The sequence below is a fragment of the Cricetulus griseus genome, chromosome 2 (assembly GCF_003668045.3).
Source record: "Cricetulus griseus strain 17A/GY chromosome 2, alternate assembly CriGri-PICRH-1.0, whole genome shotgun sequence".
NCBI classification, from domain to species: domain Eukaryota; kingdom Metazoa; phylum Chordata; class Mammalia; order Rodentia; family Cricetidae; genus Cricetulus; species Cricetulus griseus.
This window is the reverse complement of record NC_048595.1, coordinates 358,500,891-358,522,805: the sequence shown is the minus strand read 5'-3', so window position 1 is coordinate 358,522,805 and position 21,915 is coordinate 358,500,891. Positions and strand designations below refer to the sequence as shown.

The window sequence follows — 21,915 nt, the reverse complement described above, 5'->3', positions numbered from 1 at the left end:
GGATCTGATGCCTTCTGATCTCTGTTGGCACCAGGCATGCACATTGTTGCTCGTGCATACATATATGCCGGCAGAGGACTCACACACACAGAATCAAATAACTCTGAAACAAAGCAAGCAGAATAGAGCTGGTTGTAGGAAGGGCTATAGTCTAACATGGGTTTATTTCAACTGGGAGATCACCTTTTACCAGTTCACAGTGTTAGGAACTGAGTGTTTCTGTGTTCTACTAGGGATGGAGAGGACCTGGACAGCCAAGGAGATGGCAGCAGCCAACCTGATACCATTTCCATCGCCTCCCGGACTTCTCAGAACACACTGGACAGTGATAAGGTGAGCTGCTGCCCCTTTGAGTCAAGGTATGGTGGCTTAGCATTTTAAAGACAAGTGCTGGATTCTAGAAGTTGGCCAGCCTTCCATGGCAGTGCAGAGACTTGGAGGCTAAAGCGAGACTAATGCTAAGGACTCAGAAGAAATCTTTCCACTCATCCTGTCCACCCATCTCAGTCACTTGATTTTATGGCAGAGTCTTTTAAGACAGTTTACCTTACTTAAGCCTTTGCATTTTGTTCATAAGCCAAAGAATCTATTATTTAAAACCAAATTTGACCAAGAACCAAATATGTAAATGTGGAACTTTGTCTGAGGCATGGGTACTAACATCCTCCATGGTGGGCCCTGAGATTTACCCTTAGTATTTGGGGTACACAGAACAGAACACAGAAAGTTCTAGAACACTGGACTGGGCCTTGGACAGTCATGATCACTGAAGGGAGAGATCTGGCTTTTGTCTAAGGCATTTATTCAGTTGTACCTCTTTAAGAAATGGCTCGAATGTCTCCTGTTTGGTCTTAGTTAGGGTTTCTGTGGCTGTGAAGAAAAACCAGGACGATAGCACCTCTTATACAGGAAAACATTTAATTGGGGCTGCCTTATAGTTCAGAGATTTAGTCCATTATTGTCATGGCAGGGGCATGGCAGCATGCAGGCAGACATAGTGCTGGAGAAGGAATTGAGAGTTCTACATCTTGATCCATAGGCAGCAGAAGCAACTCAGAAGCAACTGAGTGTATAGGTTCAGCATAGGACACCTGAGAGCCCACCCCAACAGTGACACACTTCCTCCACCAAGGCCATACCCTCTCCAACAAAACCATATCTCCTAATAGTGCCACTCCCTATGGAGGCCATTTTCTCTCAAACCACCACATGATTCTTCTTGTAGAATTCAAAGACCTACAGAATAAACTGATATTCAGTAGACTTGGGAGTCATGGGTTTGTGTGGTAGACAGAAGATGAGAAAGTCCTGTGTCAAAGCCAGTAGACATGTGTCTTGATGAATGTTCTGTTCCTAACAAGACGAGCATCTGTTCTAGCTCTAAAATGCTAGACCAGATTCTTAAAAATAAAATGCAATATATAAGCATTTCCTTTCAACTCTGTCAGTTCACAATTCACAGTTTCTCACTCCCTGGTACAAGCTGGTTCATTACTGAGTGGTGACTGTGAGACTTAGATTCTCAAGTCCCCTTGTACTCAGAGGCAGCCATGTCCATGATCCCCCTGTCTTCAGAAGGCCAATACTGGGTGATTGTTTCAGATAGTATATTGAACAGATGTTGGGGGTGTCTTCGTTGCATTTGAGGATTCACATAGTAGTTTCCAGACAGAAGGAAGTAGATTTAAAATCCTGCTCCTCCAAGTGGCCCATTTCCAAAGCTCTTCTAGTGTGAGTCATTGGGTTTTTCATTCTAGTTTTTGAATCTACTAAATGGCATGGACTAATGCTTAAAGAACCTAACATAGCAAGAGTAGAGGACAAAAATTTGCTTTTCGTTGTGTTCAGGGCTGGCATATTAGTCAAGTCAACAGTCATTTAGCCACTCTGGCAGCAGTAGGAAATAAGGTGGATGGCATGGTCTGCTATTTGGTAATTAAGAGCTTTGTTTAGGGTTTTTTTTTTTTTTGAAAAATACAGTTTGCATTTGGAAACATTCTACTAGAAAATACCAATTGTTGAAGGATTTAGCTTTTAGCTTTTTGATAACTGAGGGAGTTAGCTTGTCAGTTTTTATGAGATTGCCACCTAAAAGAAAAGACAGACCAAATAGGTTGACAAGTATGACAAGGATAGCCATTTATATCCAGGCAACCTTACCGGCCCTTTTCGAATTGCCCTCACATTCTTCTAAGATGTACTCTCATGGCTCAGCTCTAGACTTACTGTACATACAGCTTTAATGTTCATGAGAAATAAATCTGTGGAATGAAATTGCCAAAGAGATAGATGTAATGTTTCCCCCTGGAAGGCCAGTAAAGGCTTTTCTGGAAGTTGGCCCAGAAAGCATGATCAGTTGTGTTTTGGGGTGCTGAACAGGTAAATGGCTGGCTGTGAATATAGAAATGCCTTCCCCATTCTTGAATGGGCTCTTCATCCAATGATAGGTTTGCACATTGCCCCACCCCACCACAGCCCTGGTCCCCTGAGGCTTGTCTACTAACATATTAGGGGTTGTGTGAACTTAAAGAAGATTCTGTTATTACTCGGTGTGTGAGGATGAATAGTTCTTAACCAAAGTGTAGGTTTATAGTAATTGCTTATTTGCCTTGAGGGTCTACTGGGACATTGGAATTTACAGGAATTCCCCTTTAAATAGTTTATCAGTGAGGACAGTGAACCAGTTCCATTGTCTTCATCCAGTGGTGTCATCCCTAAAGCCATCACTTCATCACTAAAGTTTGCTCCAGCACTCAGCAGTCCCTGAAGGGCTGCTCTTCATGGCCACCCCTCCCCTGTTTGGGAAGTAAAGCTAGTGCAATCCACAGCACCAGTCCTGGACCCCGTAACTCTTCACTCTCTTGAAATGATGACACTCCAAGTCTTTTCTTATCAATGTGACACACTTTCCTTTAGTGCCTCTGGGTGAGATCAGGGTGGTCAATAGCTGTGAAGGACAAATAGGGATGGCCTATGTACCTCTGCTATTAGAACTGGATAGTTGGCTTCCCTTCTGGTCCTGTGTTAGGGATTAGAATGGCCACATAGGACTTGTCATTTAAAGCAGACATACTCATTAGTCCCAATAAAAGGTAGGAGTGTTTGCAGCCTGCTGTGCTTGTGTTTGTGGGCTCTCCACTCTGGACAGCTTTCTTTCAGTCATTCTACTTGTGCATCTCTGGTCACAGATTTCGGAGTCTGTGGATAACTGGGAAGAATGCATGGAGCGTCATCTTCTCCTGAGTCAGAAGGTGGAGAGCTCTGCTTCTTCCAGCACCTCCTGGTCTCTGGGGACGACAGCTCTTCATGAACCTAAAGCTTCTCTCCACCCTACATAGTGCACATTAAGTGACCTCTGCTGATACAGACTGCTGTTTCTAGCAAGGAAATAACTTGAGATCCTCTGCCTGTTTGACTCAATTTATCGTGTCTGGTTTGAGTTAGCTGCTGTCATGGAATTTGGTTCCAGTTCAGAAATTGGGAGAGGGGGTATGTTTTGTGCTTAGTGTCTTATAGAATTCTGAGAGGAAGTTGTCTGCCAGAGCTGTTAGTAATCGTCAGATAAGGCACCAGAGGTTTAGGACAAGAGTCAGCTGAAAAGGGGCTCCAGAGACACCCTCTTTCCAGGGCACAGCTCCATTAGGCACAAACCCCATCCCACAAGCCCATTTCCTGTTCAGAGAGCATCAGTCTTAAAATATGTCATTTTTTTTGTTCCAGATGTGAGTTTAACACTGATTCTTGCTGATATTCATAGTACTTAGGCTGATAAAATGATCTTATGAAAATGTGATTTGTGTTCCAAAACCAACCAGATGCTTTCCAGGATCTTACTCACTGCCCTGGGCACATCTCCTGAGGTAGGGAGGGGGTGCTGACCTGGTACTGGCCCAGCCCTGGACACTGAGATGAAGCCAGATGAAGTGTCAGTCATCTCCTGAGGTAGGGAGGGCATGCTGACCCAGCCCTAGAGGGGCTGATGAAGCCAGATGAAGCAATAGAGCCAGAAACAGAATGTGGATTTAATCATCTGTTGTCTTGCAGCCCTTATTCTTTTATGGCTGGGCTGACTATGGAGCTGAGTGTTTGGAGGTCACTAAAGAGGCATCTTGAAACGTCATCTCCTCACTCTTACTGTATTAGTCTGTGATTCCTATCATGTAAACCAAATCTGTGTCATGAGACACAGAGGGAAGTGTGGGATTCAAACAGAATGGCCTAAGTAAGAATGAGGTGTATGGAAGAACACACCCAGGCCAGTGTGTAGACTCCCGAGACCCCCAGTGTGCAGCATGTGGATTCCCGAGACTCCCAGTGCAATGTGTAGACTCCTGAGACCCCCAGTGTGTAGCATGTGGACTCCTGAGACTCCCAGTGCAATATGTAGACTCCAGAGACCCCCAGTGTACAGCTCTTTAGGAGGAGTACACACACAGTGTGCAGCTCTCTAGGAGGAGTGCACAGTGCATTTGAAATTGGTTCTTGGCATGAACTTAAGCTTACAACAGGAAATATCAATGTGCTTATCTTATTTTTAGGGATGCACATGTTTAAAAAGTATGTGGTAACAGTTCTCTTATGAAGTTGAAGCCCTGTGTCAGGGATATTACTTTCTGGGCAGTTTTAAAGCTGGATCTTCTGTCATGTGACCCTATACTACAGGAGCTTGTTTGGACTTGCATAGTAAGTCTGAAAAGTAGCTAAAGCCGCAGTTTGAAATATGGCTTCCCTGACACTCTTAGAAGAGGAGCTGTGTCTACTCGCTGAGGAAGAACTATTCTCCTCAGCATGGGCCTGCATCCCCTTCATTGCAGCCTGCAGTCAGGGCCCGCCCAGCCCTGCTCAGAGAAGGCACATCACCACCTGACCTGCTCAAGAGTGTTGCACTTCCTGGAGCTGGGCTGGATTTTCCACACATAATAGAATTGGGTCACTGAGCTCCAAAGTCTTCCACAGGGTAGGATGCTCATCTCCAGGGGGCCGGTGGGGAGGGGTGCCTCTCTTCCCCTACTCAAAGCATATCAAAGTACTGAAGGGCACGGCACACACATCACACATGTCCAAGTGCAAGCCCTCAAGGATGAGGACATGCTCACTAGCAGACCTTAGCCTTTTCCTCCTCATCTAACTTGGGCATGTTCCTTAACTAGTGTGTACCCACTGTTCCCCTGTGTTTAATGGCTCTAATGCTGCCCAGCTTATAGTACTGTGAGCTTTGGGATTACACCCTGTCTTCACAGCACTGCCTAGTATTTAAGGAACCCCACATAAATATTAGTGGTCTCCATCTTTGTGGCATAGAAGGGAGGAAGTAACTAATACATTTGATTAGAAACGTAAGAGACAAAGAAAAAGTAAGTTTCCATGTAAGTTTTACATGTTATGGCCGTAGTTACTATCGAGCATGATAACAACCCTTAGATTTAGACTTGGGATTCTTCCTTCCTATTGAGGGGTGCAGGTGAATGAAAAAGGTTCTTGGATTCGTATCAGTTATTCAGATTGGTGCCTCTCCAAAGATGGAAAAAGGAAATCCAGCAGAGAGGTTTCTTCAGATAGAATTATCTATCACTGGGAGGTTCCCTGTGCTGCCCTCATCCATCACTCCCTCCCACCCCATACCATCCCAACACACACACACACACACACACACACACACACACGCACACTCTTGCACGCTGCTGTGGCATCTCAGGTCTGTGCAGCATGCTTCCGCATCTCCTGAGGCTTGAGGAGCAAGGGAAAAGCCGCCTTGACCAGGTCCCATTGGCAGAGCCTGGAACCCTAACGCACAGATGCCTGCCCTCTGATGTTTTTTGTTTGTTTTGTTTTACCGTCAGTTTGCCTTTTAGCTGTAGCTTCTTAATTCATCCTTTTATAACTAATATTCCATTGCAGTCCATACATTCAGCTCACTCAAGGGAGCCTTCATGATTCCCAGTCACAGCAGAAAAACCAGGCATAATCATACAAGTGAAGAACAAATGAAGGAGGAATAGCAAGAGCAGTGGCTGCTGGTCTTGAAAATGTTTAGCACTGATTTACTTTCTTGCTTTAAAAAAAAAAAGAAAAAAAAATGTGCTTAAAAGGCTATAACCGAGACACTATTATTTTAACCCATTTGCAGTCTTTCACATATGTCTGTGAGCATCCTCCACATCAGAGCCTATTTTTAAAACCCTAAGCACAGGGATTCCAGGAGCACATCTCCTTGACCTTGGCCTGAAGGAAGCTGTCTTCCAAGTTTGTTTGTGAGCCTGGGAGGCTGGCTTCATACTTTTGAGTGGGGGCGGATCTGCCAGCCTCCATGAAGCTGCCCAGCAGCGGTGAGAACTTACAGCATTTATTCTGGGTATGTTCTGGCTGCCCGTGGCTGCCTTTGCTTTTGTGTCCATGGCCTGCAGTGGAGCTGTACTCTCTAATCCCCTTAAACCAAGCAATCCTTGTTTGGTCTGCTCTGTGTGAAACCTGCATGAAACCACGGAACTCTTTTGTAGAGTTTCTGAATGACTGAGTGTAGGGGGCTGTGGGGAACAACTGTTCACAACACTTGATACACTTTGTTCTCTAGGAGGAATGGCCTTTATTAGACCGCACCCTCCCACCCCACCCCTGCCTTTCCTTTTGAATTGCTTTTGCAAAATTGGCCAGATATTCCCTGGAATTGATCTTCAACACATTAGGCCCTGGGTTCTGGAAACAGAACTATTTGTGAGAGGACAGCATCACTCCCCACACCATTTCTCCCTATCCCTATTCTGTACAACTTCCTAAGAATGCGTAGCTTGGTGATTCAAACCAGGTGTTGGCTGTTGTCCTTTTAAAACCTTGTGTTCTTGTAACATGCAACTGCCTTGTTCTAGTGCACAGGGTGGGAGTGTGAGAACGTGAAGAAGCCTATAACCAGATCTGCTGCATGAATGTCTCAGCTATGGGTTGAGACAAGGCAGCAAAGGACACAGTTTCTTTGGAAAGCAAAAGATAACAATTATACAAAGACTGCTGAAGCTTCTCAAGACTGAAAGATGAAGGGTGTAAACATCACACTGTTTACTTTCCGTTATGGGGGAGAATGCAGGGAAAGGGCGCCTGCTTTGAGCCTGCTCATGTCCTTGGTCTAGGTCATGGTTGCTTGCCTGGTGGCCCTCTCAGAAGGCAGTGGCTTTGGTAGGAGATCATCTTTGGTGATCGCTGTTGTCCATTTAAGGCCAGCTATTCTTTCCATACTTGCTGGTTACCACAGTAGTGAAAAACTGAAAGGTGTTTTAAAATGTGTCTTTCTGTCTTCGGAAGTGACTCTCACAGGGGTTAGTGTGAGTCGTGGGATAAGTTGCACTCCAGAACTAAATAAATATGCCAGGAACCCATGCTGGAAGTCTATAAAATGTGCCAAGTGAACAGACGATGTGGAGACTCCCACAGAAGGTGGCTGGCAAAGAAGAGACCATTGTTAAGCTAGGTGAACGAAATGGTGATAGTCAGCATAGTCAGCATCATCAGGTCAGGTCTTGGGAGTGGGTAAGAGCTCTGCAGACTTCATGATACAGTTACCTGACCTTCTTGTTAGGAATTTAATTATTGCTATCAATCATGACATGCTTTGCTTTCTCGAAGAAATCGTCACAAATGTCTGCAACAGCAAAAACTTGCCTTTCTAAAAACTTAACAAGTTTTTGTTGTTGTTGTTGTTGTTGTTTTGTTTTTTTGTTTTTTGTTTTTTGAGACAGGGTTTCTCTGTGTAGCTTTGGAACCTATCCTGGCACTCGCTCTGGAGACCAGGCTGGCCTGGAATTCACAGAGATCCGCCTGCCTCTGCCTCCCAAGTGCTGGGATTAAAGGTGTGCGCCACCAATACCCAGCAACAAGTTTCGTTTTAGAGAGATGTTTTGTAGCTCAAAATTTAAGGGAGGAATGAGAGATGAATAACGCTGTGGATATTTGGAGACGCCACAGGGGAACATTGTGAGTTACTTAAAAATACATAAATCAGAGGCTGGAGAGGTGGCTTAGCAGTTAAGGGCACTGGCTGCACTTCTAGGAGGCCTGGGTTCAATTCTTGGCACTCACATATGGCTCACAATGATAGTTCCAGTCCTAAGGGGATCCAGTGCCCTATTGTGGCCTGCGTGGCCACCACATGCTCCTGGTGCACAGACAATGCTTGCAGGCAAAACACCTATTCACATAAATTAAAATAAAAAAAATATAGTTTAAATATGTGTATATGTGTGTGTGTGTATATATACATATATATATATATATATTTATATATATTTATATATATTTATTTTAAGGAGCATGATAATGCTCCTCCCAAGAATAAACCATATAACATAACCCCAGTGCCAGGTATGAGAAACATCTTCTTGTGAGTCCAGGAGACTTCTTCAGATAAACAGTATAAGATGTTGCCATTGCCCTTTGCTATACCCCAGACCTTGAAGCTAAGGAAGGCCCTATTGCTGAAGACAGCATGTGCTTTGGACACAGGACTTGAAGGAATTGATCTGGGACAGACCTAGAAACCTCCTCCCCTAGGACTGGCTCTCATAGTATAGGAAGGTGCTATGCAAACTGCCTAGGGAAAAGCTATCAAGAGTCCTACCCAGTTGTAAAGTCTGTGAACCATGACAGTGATTGGCCTAGCAAGATCTCTCCAGTGGTGCCCTGTGGCATTTTATTGTGGGGCAACCAGCAGCTGTCTCGTTGAACTAAAATTTAAATACTTAATTGTAAAGCTTAAAACAGAAGCCTACAGGACACTTCTTTTCAGGGAAACATCTATTTAGTTCCTAACCTTAATTGTAGGTTCTTATCCTCCTGATGGGCAAAGCCAGTTGACTGAGGTATATGAAAATGTGGGGGTGATAATTTTAGCACTTTTTGAAATATTATTCTGACACTCTGTTTTCCTAAGTTCTAGAAAGCCTTTGCATGTTTTTTACGTGGTTTATGATTCTTTTTCAGAACAGGGTTGATTTTTATTTCTATGCTCTGTCGAGTACACAGATGTTTCTAATCCTTTTTGGTTACTCTGGAAGGGTCTTAAAAAAAAAAAAAGTGCCAAAAATATAGTGTTGCTCAATTCCCCTTCCCGAGCATCCTCCCCCACCTCCGCCATCCTTGCTTGAGTCCCCTGACAAGTTGATGAGACTCTGGAGGAGGAAGCGGCTAGCTTAGGGCTTGGGTGCAGCATGTCCTTCCCAGAGCAGCCAGGGCCACTGGGGAAAGCCTGGAACTGGGGAGTTCACTGACAAGGCTGGCTGCCAGCAGTCACAAGAGCACTAGAGCTGGACCACCAAGGCCTGCAGAGGGCAGGGCTCTGGCTCCAGCTGTGGCAAGCCAGATTCTTCATTGTCCAGCTTCTTTGGCTGCCTCTGTTTTCACTGGAAAGGAGGCATTCCTCCACTTTGTTGGGGAGTTAACCACTTCCACATCATGGGGCTCTGTGAGGAAAATTCTTTCCCAGGCTGGGTCTCTATGTTTTGGCATTTTAATGGCTTCTTTATCTGTTCAGGGACCAATGTAAATTTTATCGTGGCTTTCCCACAAAGGAGTTTGTAAAAAATTTAGAAGGGAGCTTAAACAGTTGTGAATTTTCCCTGTGACTTAGTAAAAACGCTCATTTTGTCTGGGTTGGTGCTTCATGGTGGGAAGAGCTGTGCTGTTTCTGTCCTCTGTGCTTGTCTGGCAGACATGTTTTTAACTCTGAGTCCCCAGCCTTTCTCCTAAGACAGGCTGCTCCAAAAGAGGGTAGAGCAGTGTGCAGGAGAGGTCTTCCGACAGCCTGCCCAGAATTCTGAGGGCTTTGAACCCCATGGGTCCACAAATCTTGCAGTAATCTGCAGGCCCTGCTCTGCCAACAGCGATGGTGACCAACCCTGTCTCTGCCCTCAGTCCCGACACACAGATTCATGGGAGAGTGGCACAGACCTCCTTTATGCTGCGGATGGTAGACAGACAGACAGACAGACCGACAGACAGACAGACAGACAGACAGACAGACACACACACACACACACACACACATGCACACGCCATTCATTTCAAAACTAAAAACTGAAGTATAACTTGTTTTAGGAAAAGGCCCACAGGATGGCAGACATGGGAGCCACTTCCTAGAGCTAATGGATGGACAGCTTAGAGAAAATGGATGCAAGGGGGCTCTGCCCACAGGGATGGTGTTGTGGACCCAGGATGCACAGGGCCCATCTCAGAAATGACCATCAAGCAGATGGGGGTTCAAGCCCTGTATCAAACAGCTGTACCTAAGGTTCTGAAGAGGGCGTCCCATGCTTTCAAAAGGTCATCCTGACAGCATTGTTCCGATGAGACTGAACAGAGAGCTGGGAATACACAGTGTGACCACGAGGATCATGGCAGAAACTCAAGTGAAGTAACCTGTGTGGGTTTGCAAGGGAAGGAAATCATTAGAAAGCCACCCTGGAGTCCTCTTGACAACTTCTGGAGGAAGAGGGAGATTTATTTAAGTTGGGTGACTTGCTGGTGATAGCATCGCCCAGAAAGCAACACAGGAAGAGAAACACAAGTAGGGACATTATGAGTCATGTCCCAGCTTCCCTGGTGGGATGAAAAATCGGAAGCATGGGGTCATCAGCTGCTGGGACTTTGGGAATGCCAGCATGGCGTAAAGCTAGAGAGTCCATAGGGGTTAGGAAAGAACAGGAGAGATGAAACCTGGGGATATCCTGAGGGTGGAAGGCCAGTCAGAGGATTCTTAGGTAGGAGCTGATGAACCCTGTCCCCATGGAGCTAACCCTCCAATAGTTAGCTACCAGGATACAAGCCATAAAGGGCCCACAGTAGAGGGAGGATTGTAGTCTTATTTTCCACACATAGGTCATGTGTGTGTCTTCATGGAACTCATGGGTGTGCTACAGAAGACTCGATGACTAGAAATTTGAGGTGGGTGGGGGAGGAGTGAGCATAGTGAGCAGAGAGAATGGGACTAGGGGCTGAAGGAGTAGCACAAGCAGGTGTGGGAAGGCCGGAGCTGGGGTTGGAGTCAAAGGGCACAGGGCCAGGAGAGCACATTGAGGCCACTGTAAGAATCTGCAGTAATTTTTCATGAGTTCTAGATATCCACCCTAGACAGTCATTCTCTGCCTTCAAAGAATGCTCCATGCTCACTGTTTAATTTACAGAATACTAATAATAGCCACATAAAGATTCCTTAGGGATAAATGGGATGCAACCTAGGAATAGGGAGGGAGGAGCCAAGTCCTCGGAGGGTCCTGAGGAGAAGCAGCCCAGAGTCAGTGTCCCTCTCTGGTACTGCCCCCTTCCCAGCCCACAGGATGCTCAGAGAGCCTGTGTGCTTTGCAGTGCAGAGCTCTCCTGTACCACTTTGAAAATCTGGAGAACTTCATCGTACTTATCGTCTGTTTCACGATTATTCCCTCGGCAGCCTTTAAGTGGTTTTTATTTCTTTGTTCTAAGTTTAAAATGAGGGCAAAGCATTTTTAAAGAGGGAGCTAGAATGTCTTGGATACAAAGAGATTTGGAAGTGCATGAGAAACCTCACTGAGCTGACTCCCCACATAGGGACTGAGAGGAAGAGTATGTGCATCTGAAGGCTCCAAAGGGGAGTGACAGAACATGCCCTTTAACCCCACTGCAGAATTCCAGGCAGAAGGCGGCATTCGTAGCCAGGTTTGCAGCTCTGTTGGGCCCAGTGGTTTTGCTTGCTGACCCTCTTTCTCTGCCCATCTCAGCTTTCTGGCGGCTGTGAGCTGACGGTAGTGATCCATGACTTTACGGCTTGCAACAGCAACGAGCTGACCATTCGGCGTGGCCAGACGGTGGAGGTTCTGGAGCGGCCTCATGACAAGCCTGACTGGTGTCTGGTGCGCACCACTGACAGGTCTCCTGCAGCAGAAGGCCTTGTGCCCTGTGGCTCACTGTGCATTGCTCACTCGAGAAGCAGCATGGAGATGGAGGGAATCTTCAATCACAAAGGTAAGCTGCCAGGCGGCCTGAGGGAAGGCCTGGTGAAGCCTCGTCTGCCAGGCAGGTCAGCACACAGGACCCTCTTCAGGGCAGTACCTTGTCACTGTCTGCAAGGCTCTGCAGTGGTAGTGGGATTCCAGCCTTTACCAAAACAGTGATCTTTGATGAGGTGGACTAAGACAAGATATCACCTTCAAAAGGGAAGCTGGGGGGCAGGGGGAGGAGTGAGGGATGCTGGCTCCTCAGGGGCCAGTGTCATTCATAAATGGAGAAGAAAGAGCAGGCACCATTTTCTTCCAGTTTGCTTATAGTAGGCAGGGGAAGCCACAGATAAAAGAGGTGAGACTTAACCCAGCCTCTTCTGAATCACATTTTCACACGGCCTTTCTGTGCTGTCATTAAATCCCTAGAGACCAAATTTGGGCCTGAGAGTTATTTGGCTGCTCCACTTTATAGTTGGGCTATCCCAAGCTCCACAGTAGCATGCACGGGGACAATGGAGCTGAGCCTGAGAGGTAAAGAAGGCCTTAGGTGTGCCTGAGCAGAGGTGGCTTTGGGAGACCTGCTTTAATATTTGCAGAGCACGTAGCTCTCCCAGGCAACTCCTCTAGATTACAGTCTCAGGCAGGACTGCTCTTAGGTGGGTGCCAGCATTCCAGTGAAGACTGTGCAGGTCTTCACCCAAATTGCTCACATGGAGGCTGCAGGGCTGAAGGCTGCTGAGCATGAGAGTGGCTTGTCCCGATGGAGGTGCGCTGCAGATGGGAAAGCATGATAGCATTTTACAGAAAAGACCCTTTACCTGTTGAAATGACATGTTCCATAGAGGTGGCAAACAATTTGTGTTCTTTAAATTAGCATTTCTTTTTATTTTCTCCAATGTGGCTACTAGAAATTTCAGTCAACAGACACAGCTCATGATGTGTGCCAGCCGGTTCAGTGTGGCTAGTTTACTCTTTCATCTCGGTGAGAAGTTTCTGGAGACTTCCTCCTGTGGAGAGAGCAGTGTTGTTGTGCAGCTCATCTGAGTGGGCAGTGGGCAGTGGGCAGCATGGCCCCTGTTGGTCTGTTGTACAGTTCTGGAAAATGGGCAGTTCTTCTGACTTTGAAAAACATAGCTGGCTTTATCTCTCCGAGGGAAAATCACTCCACTCTGCTGTGTTCAGTTTCTTTTCCACTAATTAGAACATTCTGGCAGCTTTTTCCACTTATCCTCCGTGCTCTCCTCATGTCCCATCCTAACGGTCCTCCAGCTGCCATGGTTTTGGTCCTTTGAGCTGAATGAAGCTGCACAGGACACTCCAGTCAACCCAGCTCCCTCATTATAGCCAAGCTCTGGGTCCCCAGGGCCCTGATGTGAACTCTCCATCACTTAGTGAGAAACATGATGAATGAGACTAAGAAAAAGCAGGGGATCATTTTTCATCTCTGGGGGACTCTGCAGGTTTACAGCAGCTTGGACCTCTCTGTGACCTGGAGCTGGAGTTCAGGGAGAAGTCCCCCGGCATTAAACTACTCTCCTCCTAGCCCACAGCTGGCTCAAGGCTACCCGATCATTTAAGTCCTTGAGTTTGGATTGGAAATAAAGTTTCTGTGTCTCCCTGAGGAGCCCTGGTGAACTTGAACATGCTCTTGTACTGGAAGACTGATGGCATGTGCCTCTCCTGCCATGTGCTCTTTACTTCCTGGTGTCCACAGCTGTGGCTTAGCTGAAGGGGAGAACCTCTCTGTACCCAGCACACCGACTTTGTCCTGAAAACTTGCAGTGAGCATTGAGTTTTGCTTGTCTTAAAGTGGCCATCTTGTTTTTCTGCCTGAATGTGTTCTGTGCTGTTGAGCCTCTGAAACATCATCCCTTCCCTCGAAGGCCTCCAGCACCCATCCTTACAGCTGTGCCCGCCCTTTCCTCACAGGCCTCCTGCACACGTCCTTACAGCTGTGCCTGCAGTGAGCATAGAGGGTGGCTAAGGGCTCAGGTCTTAAGTTTTCTCCCTTTCCTGGTCTGTTTTAATTTTCTCGCAAGGAAACTGAAGACTGCCTGTCTGCTTCCTCAGTATCAGGACTTGGGCAGCAACAAAGCAGTAGATCAGGGAAAGAAAACACACTACTGCTTCAGCAGGCCTCTGACAGAGAATCTGGTGGAGATCAGGCCCAGGAAATGCAGCCTTGACCAGAGTCTTCATCTAGCATACTAGAGGCCATGGTCAGAAAGGAAAGTCCAGGCAGCAAAGGAGTAGGAAGTGAGAATGTAACCCAGAAAGGAGGCATATTCTTTGGAGGCCCCTGCCATCTTGGGAAGCTCAGGGCCCTGGTTTTCCTCTGACCAGCCCATAGCCCATCCCACCTGTGGTGTGGAGAGATGGGTGTATGCTACCACAGGCGGTGAAATATTGCTGTGTGCTGGGCTGTTGATGCCTCCTGCGCTATTCCAGCTGGCTCATTGAGCCTTGTTTGCCAGTAAGAACTCTGGCTTGGAGGATGCAGCAGAGGGAGGTAAAGCCAAGAGCCAGGGCTTTCTCAGAAGACTCAGTGTCATCATTCTATGACTGGATTGGATCCTTGGGCAGTGTCAGACAAGCAAGTGGGCTTCAAGCTCCACTCCACAAAACTGAGCTTGAAGACACTACCATTACATAGCTATATCTCTTTTAGTAATCCCTAAAGATAGTGTTTTAGCAGTCTGAGTCTTAGTACTCTGTCATTCCAGGCAGGAGGGAGAAGCACATTGCTTTCTGGTCCTGGTCTTGGCAGCTTTTTTATTTTGTTACTCCATATCCAAACAGCTTAGGTTTCCATACACGAGCGTAACTCTATGGCCATTGAGGTTAACCGTCCAGTTGCTCAAGCGAAGAATAAGCTGCTTAAAGGTTTCCCGTGAGCTGCCCAGATCATCTGGGGAGGTCTCCCGGTTGGCTGTGAGCAGTGCTGGGCCTCACTTGGTGGCCCTGAAGCTTGGCTAGCCCTGGAACTGTGTTGGACAGGGAGAATGCCTGGGATTCATGAGAGCCAGGTGTCCTATCTCAAGACATACATGTGATTTCAGGAGGATAAAGATGCAGCTTGCATAAAATCAACTTAAAAATGATTTGTGTTTCAAGAAGATGTTTTTGAGTCTGCAACTAGATCCTACTGTGAGCATTGCTCCATCGAGAGAGCTTTCCCCTGTGTATATGTGGGGGTGGGAGATTATTTTGGAAAATTGCATTTCTGCTATCCTCTGCAGACAGACAGATTGCCCGGGGTGTTGACATTACCCTGGACTGGCTGCCATTCTTCGCAGCAGCAGCAGCAGCAGCAGCATCTTAGTCACCAACTCGGCAGACAGTGCCGGGACTAAAATAGAATGTGGCTACAGCAAGTCAATGCTTGGCCAGTCTTATCTGTCTGTGGTCTGTGCTGTCTGCTGTGACTTCAGAAGCTGGGGCTGACCTTAGTGCAGAGGGCTCTGCCTTCGCTCCCAGTGTGCACAGGTATACCTCACACTAAGCACCACCAGTGGCCTTATTCCCTTGGGAACAGGCTTTGACTAGCTGGAAGTAGGTGTCGGGTAATCTCCGCTAGACTCCAGTAAAGAAAGCCGAGTGATCTTTCCTTCCCAGTGTCTTAGCTTGCACAGCTTCTGTTTGCCTGGTCATAGGAGTAAACAGGAGTATTAGAAATGTCTGTGTTTCCTGTGAGACCATCTCAGAATTTCCTATTTGCTTTGTAACAGCTCCACCTGGGCTGTTCTTGTACTTGCTCATTTATTTATTTATTTATTTATTTATTTATTTATTTATTTATTTATTTTATTTATTTTATGTGGCATTAGGATTGAATCCAGGACCTGGTAAGATCTAGACAAGTGATGCACTACTGGCTGTACCTCAGTCTACTGCTTTACTTTGTATTTTGAGACAGGGACATGTCCGTTCTCTCTCTGTCTCCCCACCCCTTGGTCTCTCAAGTTACTCAGCTTTACTCTGTAACCCAGGCGGGCCATCCTCCTGCCTCAGCCTACTGAGTACCAGGTATTACAGACCTGAACCCACAAACCCTCAAAAGCACTTTGTTTTTTCATAACCAGGAATGTTCTGGTACATTCCACTGCTGTGGGAGGGCCACTCAGTGGCTGCAGTACTCCAAGGTGAGGTTTGAAAAATTGAAGATGTTCAGGAAAACATGGTGTTGCCTGTGTCCCTCATTTAGACAAGTTATTGTCACTGACTTCCACATCTGCAATACAGAGTATAAGTCTGTTACTATTGTTAGTTCATTGTTAACTAACATCCTGATAAAAATGTAAATTTGTGTCAGAATACTCTTGGGAAGCCCTGCCGTGGTGCTCTTCAGTTCACTGCATCTGGAAGACCACCTAGACAGCCTGTATCCAGGTGCGAACCCCTCAGCCCTACTTTCCTCCACAGCCCACTGCCGCACATGATGTGGTAGAAGATGGTGAATTTGGAAGGTCCCTCTCAGCCCCACACAACTGTTTCACCAAAAATGGGGCTTTGGGAGAAGACCTCGTGGGACTGAATGGCCCTGTGGCTCTAGCTTTGGTGGGGACTGCTCATGGGTGCCTCCTGCTGGGAGCCTTGGATTCTGACCACCTCCCTGCTGATTTTGCATCCATAGGCTTGGTCTTCCTGGGCCTGCTAGTGCTGCCATCATTAGCTTATGTTTCTTAGAAAGTTTTACTGAGTAAAGCCCATTCAAATCTTATATCTTCTCCTGAGGCCAACCCATAATGAGCTGACAGGTGGGCTTTCTGCTAGTGCTTTGATGTGTCTAGAAAAGAAAGAAAAAAAAAAAAACCTACTTAGAAAAATAAGCTACATCTCTTAAGGTGTTTATAATTATAGCATGTTTTCCCCCCTCTCCTTTGGATGAGAAAAATAAGGAACACAAACAAGAGAAACAAAAAGCCCTTGTCTGGTGACCGAGGCTGTAAACTAGAGGCTGTAACTCGGTATCTACCAATTACCACAGCAAGCCAGGTATGAAAAGCAACTGTCTGTGGCTTTTGGCCTAACCACAGAACCTGTGGAGACCTGGGCAGGCCCACCGTGGTGAGAAAGCACAGGATCCCCCACCTAAATGCAGTGACGTGTGACTGTCATCAGTATCGGGTGGCCTTTCTTTTAGTCTCCTTCTATTTAAGCTTGCCTGAAATGTAATTTTTCCCCCCTGGGCTCTATCTGGTCTGCATTATCTCCTCTCTCCAAGTCCACCCTGTCTTCATTGATGATTTCACTTCTTTGTTGTTGGCCCCACCGGCCTGTTCAAATCTAAATGACCCAAGTTCCCTCTCCTAGTCCCTCTCCATTTGCTAACTAGTAACATGGCCACATAGCTCAGCTGTCTTTGTCATGTCCTGCATGCTCTCTCATAAACAACATATAAGGTTGACATGACCTGAAGTCAATTTTTGAGTTTACAGTTCTGTGCATAAGGGCCTTCACAGTCCTATGCTTTTGCCAACCTCCCGTCCATAACCCCTTTCATCTTACAAACCTGATTCACTGTCACCCCTGGGCACCCTCAACTATTTTCTCTTCTTCCCAGGTCCTGGCAACCACCTGTTACTTTCAGTCCTTTGGGGACTGGCTTACTTTTTCTAGTATAATGTCTTCAGGGTTTATCCTGTTCCATCGAGTTTCTGAATATGTTTACTTACAGCTGATCTTCCACTCTGCATGTTTGCATTGCTTTGATGGGCACTGGCTGTCCACAGGGGCATCTAGATACCTGCTTGAGTCCTTGCTCTGGGGATTGTGGGTGTGCAGCAAGAAGTGGAATTACTGGAGCTCCAACTGCTGAACAGTGTCTTTCCACGCCCACGCAGCATGCCTTGAAATCTAATCCCCAGTGTATTGGCCTTTACAGGTGGGGCACCAGGGACGGGGCTCTTGGGAGCAGAATCAGTGTCCTTATGAAGGAGCCCTGGGGACCCCTTTTGTCCTTCCACCTAATGAGAGCACAGGCATCACCCCTGAGGAGCAGAAGCTCACCAAATACTGTTTGCTAGCCCCTTGATCATGGACTTGTGCTGTCACTAAATACCCATTTTAAGATACTTTGTTGCAGCTGCAGATATAAATAAAGAGATGCATTAACCCCACCTTTAACTTTTTGAGAACGTCATCTCTGTCATACTGGTTTTGTGTCAACAGTATACTTCAAATACATTCTCTTTTCTCCATCTCTGCCATCACCTCTTGCCACCTGATTGCCCCCCCCTCCCCGTGCCTTGCTTCTTGCCCACTCCCCTTGCACCTTGTACACAAATCCCAGGGTACAACTCTTGTTGAAATTTCAGTAGCTTTCTGTTTACGATAGGATAAAATCCCATTTTTCCAGTTCCCTAACATGTCCCACAAAACCTTTATATTTCCAATATAAATCTGTTCACCCACAGACCCTGTCCCCTTGGTGCAGTGCGTCAGATTACAGAAGAGTCTTCCTTTGCTTGCTCACCCCCAAACATCACTACCTGTCTCATCTGTCCAATCAAACATTTTTTTGGAAAAGCCTAAAGGAGAAAGCTATTCTCCCAGTGGTTATATGGAAGGGAGTTTCCACAGAATAAATCTTGATTCAATTCATAAGAGTTTCGAACATTGGGGCAACCTGGAAAGAACTCCAGTTTTAAAAGCTCTGATGATGACCGAAAACAGTGACACTAGTAGAGGAACTCACTGGGAAATTTTAGACAGATTTTAGTGAGTGATGGCTGTGGGTATCAAGCTAAGCTTATAAACATTACAGCAGAACAGCAGACAGAACTTAACAGATAAACAGTGAGTGGAGTGATAAAGAGCTCACTGTGCATCCAGCGCTGAAAGGTAGCCAAAAACAGAAAATGGACACATTGTAAGGTGGGTCACAGAGGAGTGTCACCATGAGCTCTGCTCCTGGTATTCACCACTGGGGTAGACACCCAGCAGGATGTAAAGAGACAGACAAGTAATTTCCTTTGTAATTCCACATTGTCACGTTCTGTTCTTTCTTTTTATGACTTAAACACTATACACTTCATAGATTTATTTCCTAGGGCCATCACTTGCAAAGAAATAGATACTGTTCTCCTGAAATGACATGTAGTTTCTTGAGGTGGATGGTCCCTACCTGATGCTGGGCCGGTGAGCTCCACACCTGATTCTGATCCTGACCACATGTGGAACCACTATGTCCACACGAAGTAAGGGTGTGTTTCCACTGAGGTGCAAATTACAGTGTGTCTGTGTGCCCTTCCTCCCTCCACAGCTACTTTCCTCAAGTCACCCCTGTCCTCAGCCTCCCTAATGTCTGGGCAGATGAGGTGAGGTCATGGCTGTGCCTGAGGACTTGTGGATTTAGGATGAGGCCCAGTCTCCCTGTCTCTTCCATGCCCTCCCTACCACCCTATGTTGTAGAGATGAGACCAAGGGACAAGACCTTCCCTGAGGTCTACAGATGGGGGATGGGAACTTCGTAAGGTCACCCCGTATGTCTACACTCAGGAAGCCGCATCCAGGCCATCTGTACTCCCAGCTGACCCTGGAACAGAGGGTATGCCAATGTGTGTTTTTTTTTCCTTAGACAACAAGAGCAACAAAGACTTCTGCATCCCTTGCAAACCACGTTCTCAGTCTTCAGGACAGTGTCAGCCCTTCTGGTCACAGTATAGATGGCAGAAGCACACTTGCCCCACCCCACCCCCGCCACAGAGCTCAGGCCTCACCACCCCCGCCACAAGATAGTAGATTTAAGATGTGTATATGTCCAGCACCAAGGATCTCAGTAGTAGTACATGGCAAGTCCAGGCTGCACCAAGGATACCAAGCTCAGATCCATTTCTTGAGCTGCCTCTAACCTAAGAATGACTTAGAGCATAGACCCAACTCCAAACTTCTTCCTGGGAGAAATCCCTCAAGCAAGGATAGGCACGTGTGGCTACCAGCACACTCAAGCCTGATCCTCGAGCGTTTCCTCACTGACATCTCCATGATTTGCTTCCACTCACCAGCCCAGAATTTGTAAGATTCCTATCTCAGATGAGACTGAAATAACTCCTGACTTTTAAATGACCCAAAATGGTTCCAAAAAGGGTAGGATACCAAAGTTTTTAGTGACATTAACAAGTGTTTATGCATTTGCGTCATACCATATGGTCACAACCATCAGAGAACACCCCAAGTTCACTAATGCACAGGCATTTCGAACCATACCTACCCACATATTCTTAAAAATACATACAATGGGAGATTTGTGTGCAGCTTTTCAATTCATTGGGAAAGAGGTGTTTTATTCTGTTTGAACAGCTGCTAATGTAAATCCCTGTGGGAAGAAAACCTGAAGAACATGGAGTGGCACCAAGAATTAAAAACATCGTCCCCAGCCCTGCATATCCAGGACTGAGCAATCAATCCCAGACCTGTGATTAAGGAGTACTTTCCGTGGAGCGTATAATTATGGAGCCACACAAGCGACTATTATTCCGCAGAGAGCTTCATATTGGCAGCCTTTTCCCATTGCAGCTTTACATTAAAGTTCTTCTCAAAAAAGGAACAATACATGAGCAGGCATTGATGGTATCCAGATTAGGTCATCACAAAATTATAGATATTGCCAAGGCGTAAATAGTGAGAAACCATCTTCCCACACCTGTTTCAAATGGCAATGGCTTGCTGGGTTCAGTGATGTACACCTGTAATCCCAGCACTCAGGAGGCAGAGATAGGAGGATTGTGAGTTCAAGGCTAGCATGGTCTACCTAACAATACCCTGTCTTTATTTAAGAGGGAAAAAAAGCCGTGGTGCTGAAACTAGGGGAAACAAATTGCAGCTGTGCTGGGCAAGCATGGCAGGGAATGTGAAACAGGCCAGCAGGGCCGTGGCAGGCACTGGGCCTTTGGGACCTACTCCCACCTCTCAATGTCTGAAAGATAGACTCTAAAAATCCCTCATTTCTGACATTGCATAGACATCAGAGTACAGTTAACTAGTCAAATGAGGGCTTCCTCCTTAAATGTGTGCATTCTAGCGCTTAACAGATGTCAAAACTCAGAGAATGCATTTGGTGAGAACTTTCCACATTCCGTTTACTTTTTCTTTAGGTTTCTTCAGGTGTGCAGCTGCTCCCGTTGTCTGTTTCCTTGGGCTTGCCCTTAATTCCTGGTGCACCTCTGAGGACACTTGATAGACTGTACTCAAGCTTTAGGGGTGGGTCTGGCAGACTAGACTATGTGTCCCTGTGTTCAGGGAGCTATGGGGGGATACTTAGGTTGGGATCCTAGAGTAACTCCCCTATAAACAGAAACTCAATAGCTTTGGCTGTAGATAGGTACTTCTGAGTCAAAGTACACAGAGAAGGGATAATGCAGCTGCAACCATCCAGTTATTTTTGAACTGTTAGAAAACAAGCTTACATCTGAGAACAAAGCCATAGTATTTGTTCCTGGTAAATTCGCAGTTCTGCACTCATGGAAAAGCAGGAGCAAGCAAGTACAGGTCTACTTCCAGACATCTGAGGATAGAGAGTGCTCCATAGCTGGCCCACAGTGCAGGTGAGGGAAACGAGCCTGCCTGGAAAGCCCTTCACATAATAAACACTCTGTCTTTGTCCCATGCTTCATTTGGAAGTTTTGGGTAAATCATGGCCTTGAGTAGTCAGCAGCGTGGAATGGGCATGCTCCCTGGAGTGTTCTGGAATCTGTTGATCAGCCCACACTGGCCACTCAGCACAGGACATGACTGGTCAGCCCACGGTGTGCTGCTCTGCTAAGAAAAGACCTCAGTAGACTCCCACACAGTTCCCCTGGAGTCCATACAGAACACAGGGGGAACAGAGGGCAAAGGTCTGCCCTTTAGGCCCAGCCTTCCATACCTCTTATGTTCCCCCGCCCCCCAAAATAAATCCATCAGTAGACACAGAAGGTATACATGGGTGGGGGTGCGGGGCTACTTTGTAGTTTCAAAATTC

The 21,915-nt window shown here is 46.5% G+C and overlaps 1 protein-coding gene across 6 annotated transcripts in view; it reads left to right on the top strand.

Annotated features, from left to right (window-relative positions):
* Positions 1 to 21,915, top strand: part of Trio (trio Rho guanine nucleotide exchange factor) — a 285,845-nt gene that overhangs the window by 200,572 nt on the left and 63,358 nt on the right. For 5 of the 6 annotated variants that reach the window (XM_027400059.1, XM_027400058.1, XM_027400060.2 and 2 more), the window contains exons 33-34: positions 234 to 333; positions 11,736 to 11,979. In XM_027400059.1, the coding sequence (XP_027255860.1) occupies positions 234 to 333; positions 11,736 to 11,979 (344 nt within the window). Of the gene's footprint in view, positions 1 to 233; positions 334 to 3,188; positions 4,032 to 11,735; positions 11,980 to 21,915 lie in introns of those variants that run through there. The other variant, XM_027400063.2, reaches the window with a different exon arrangement.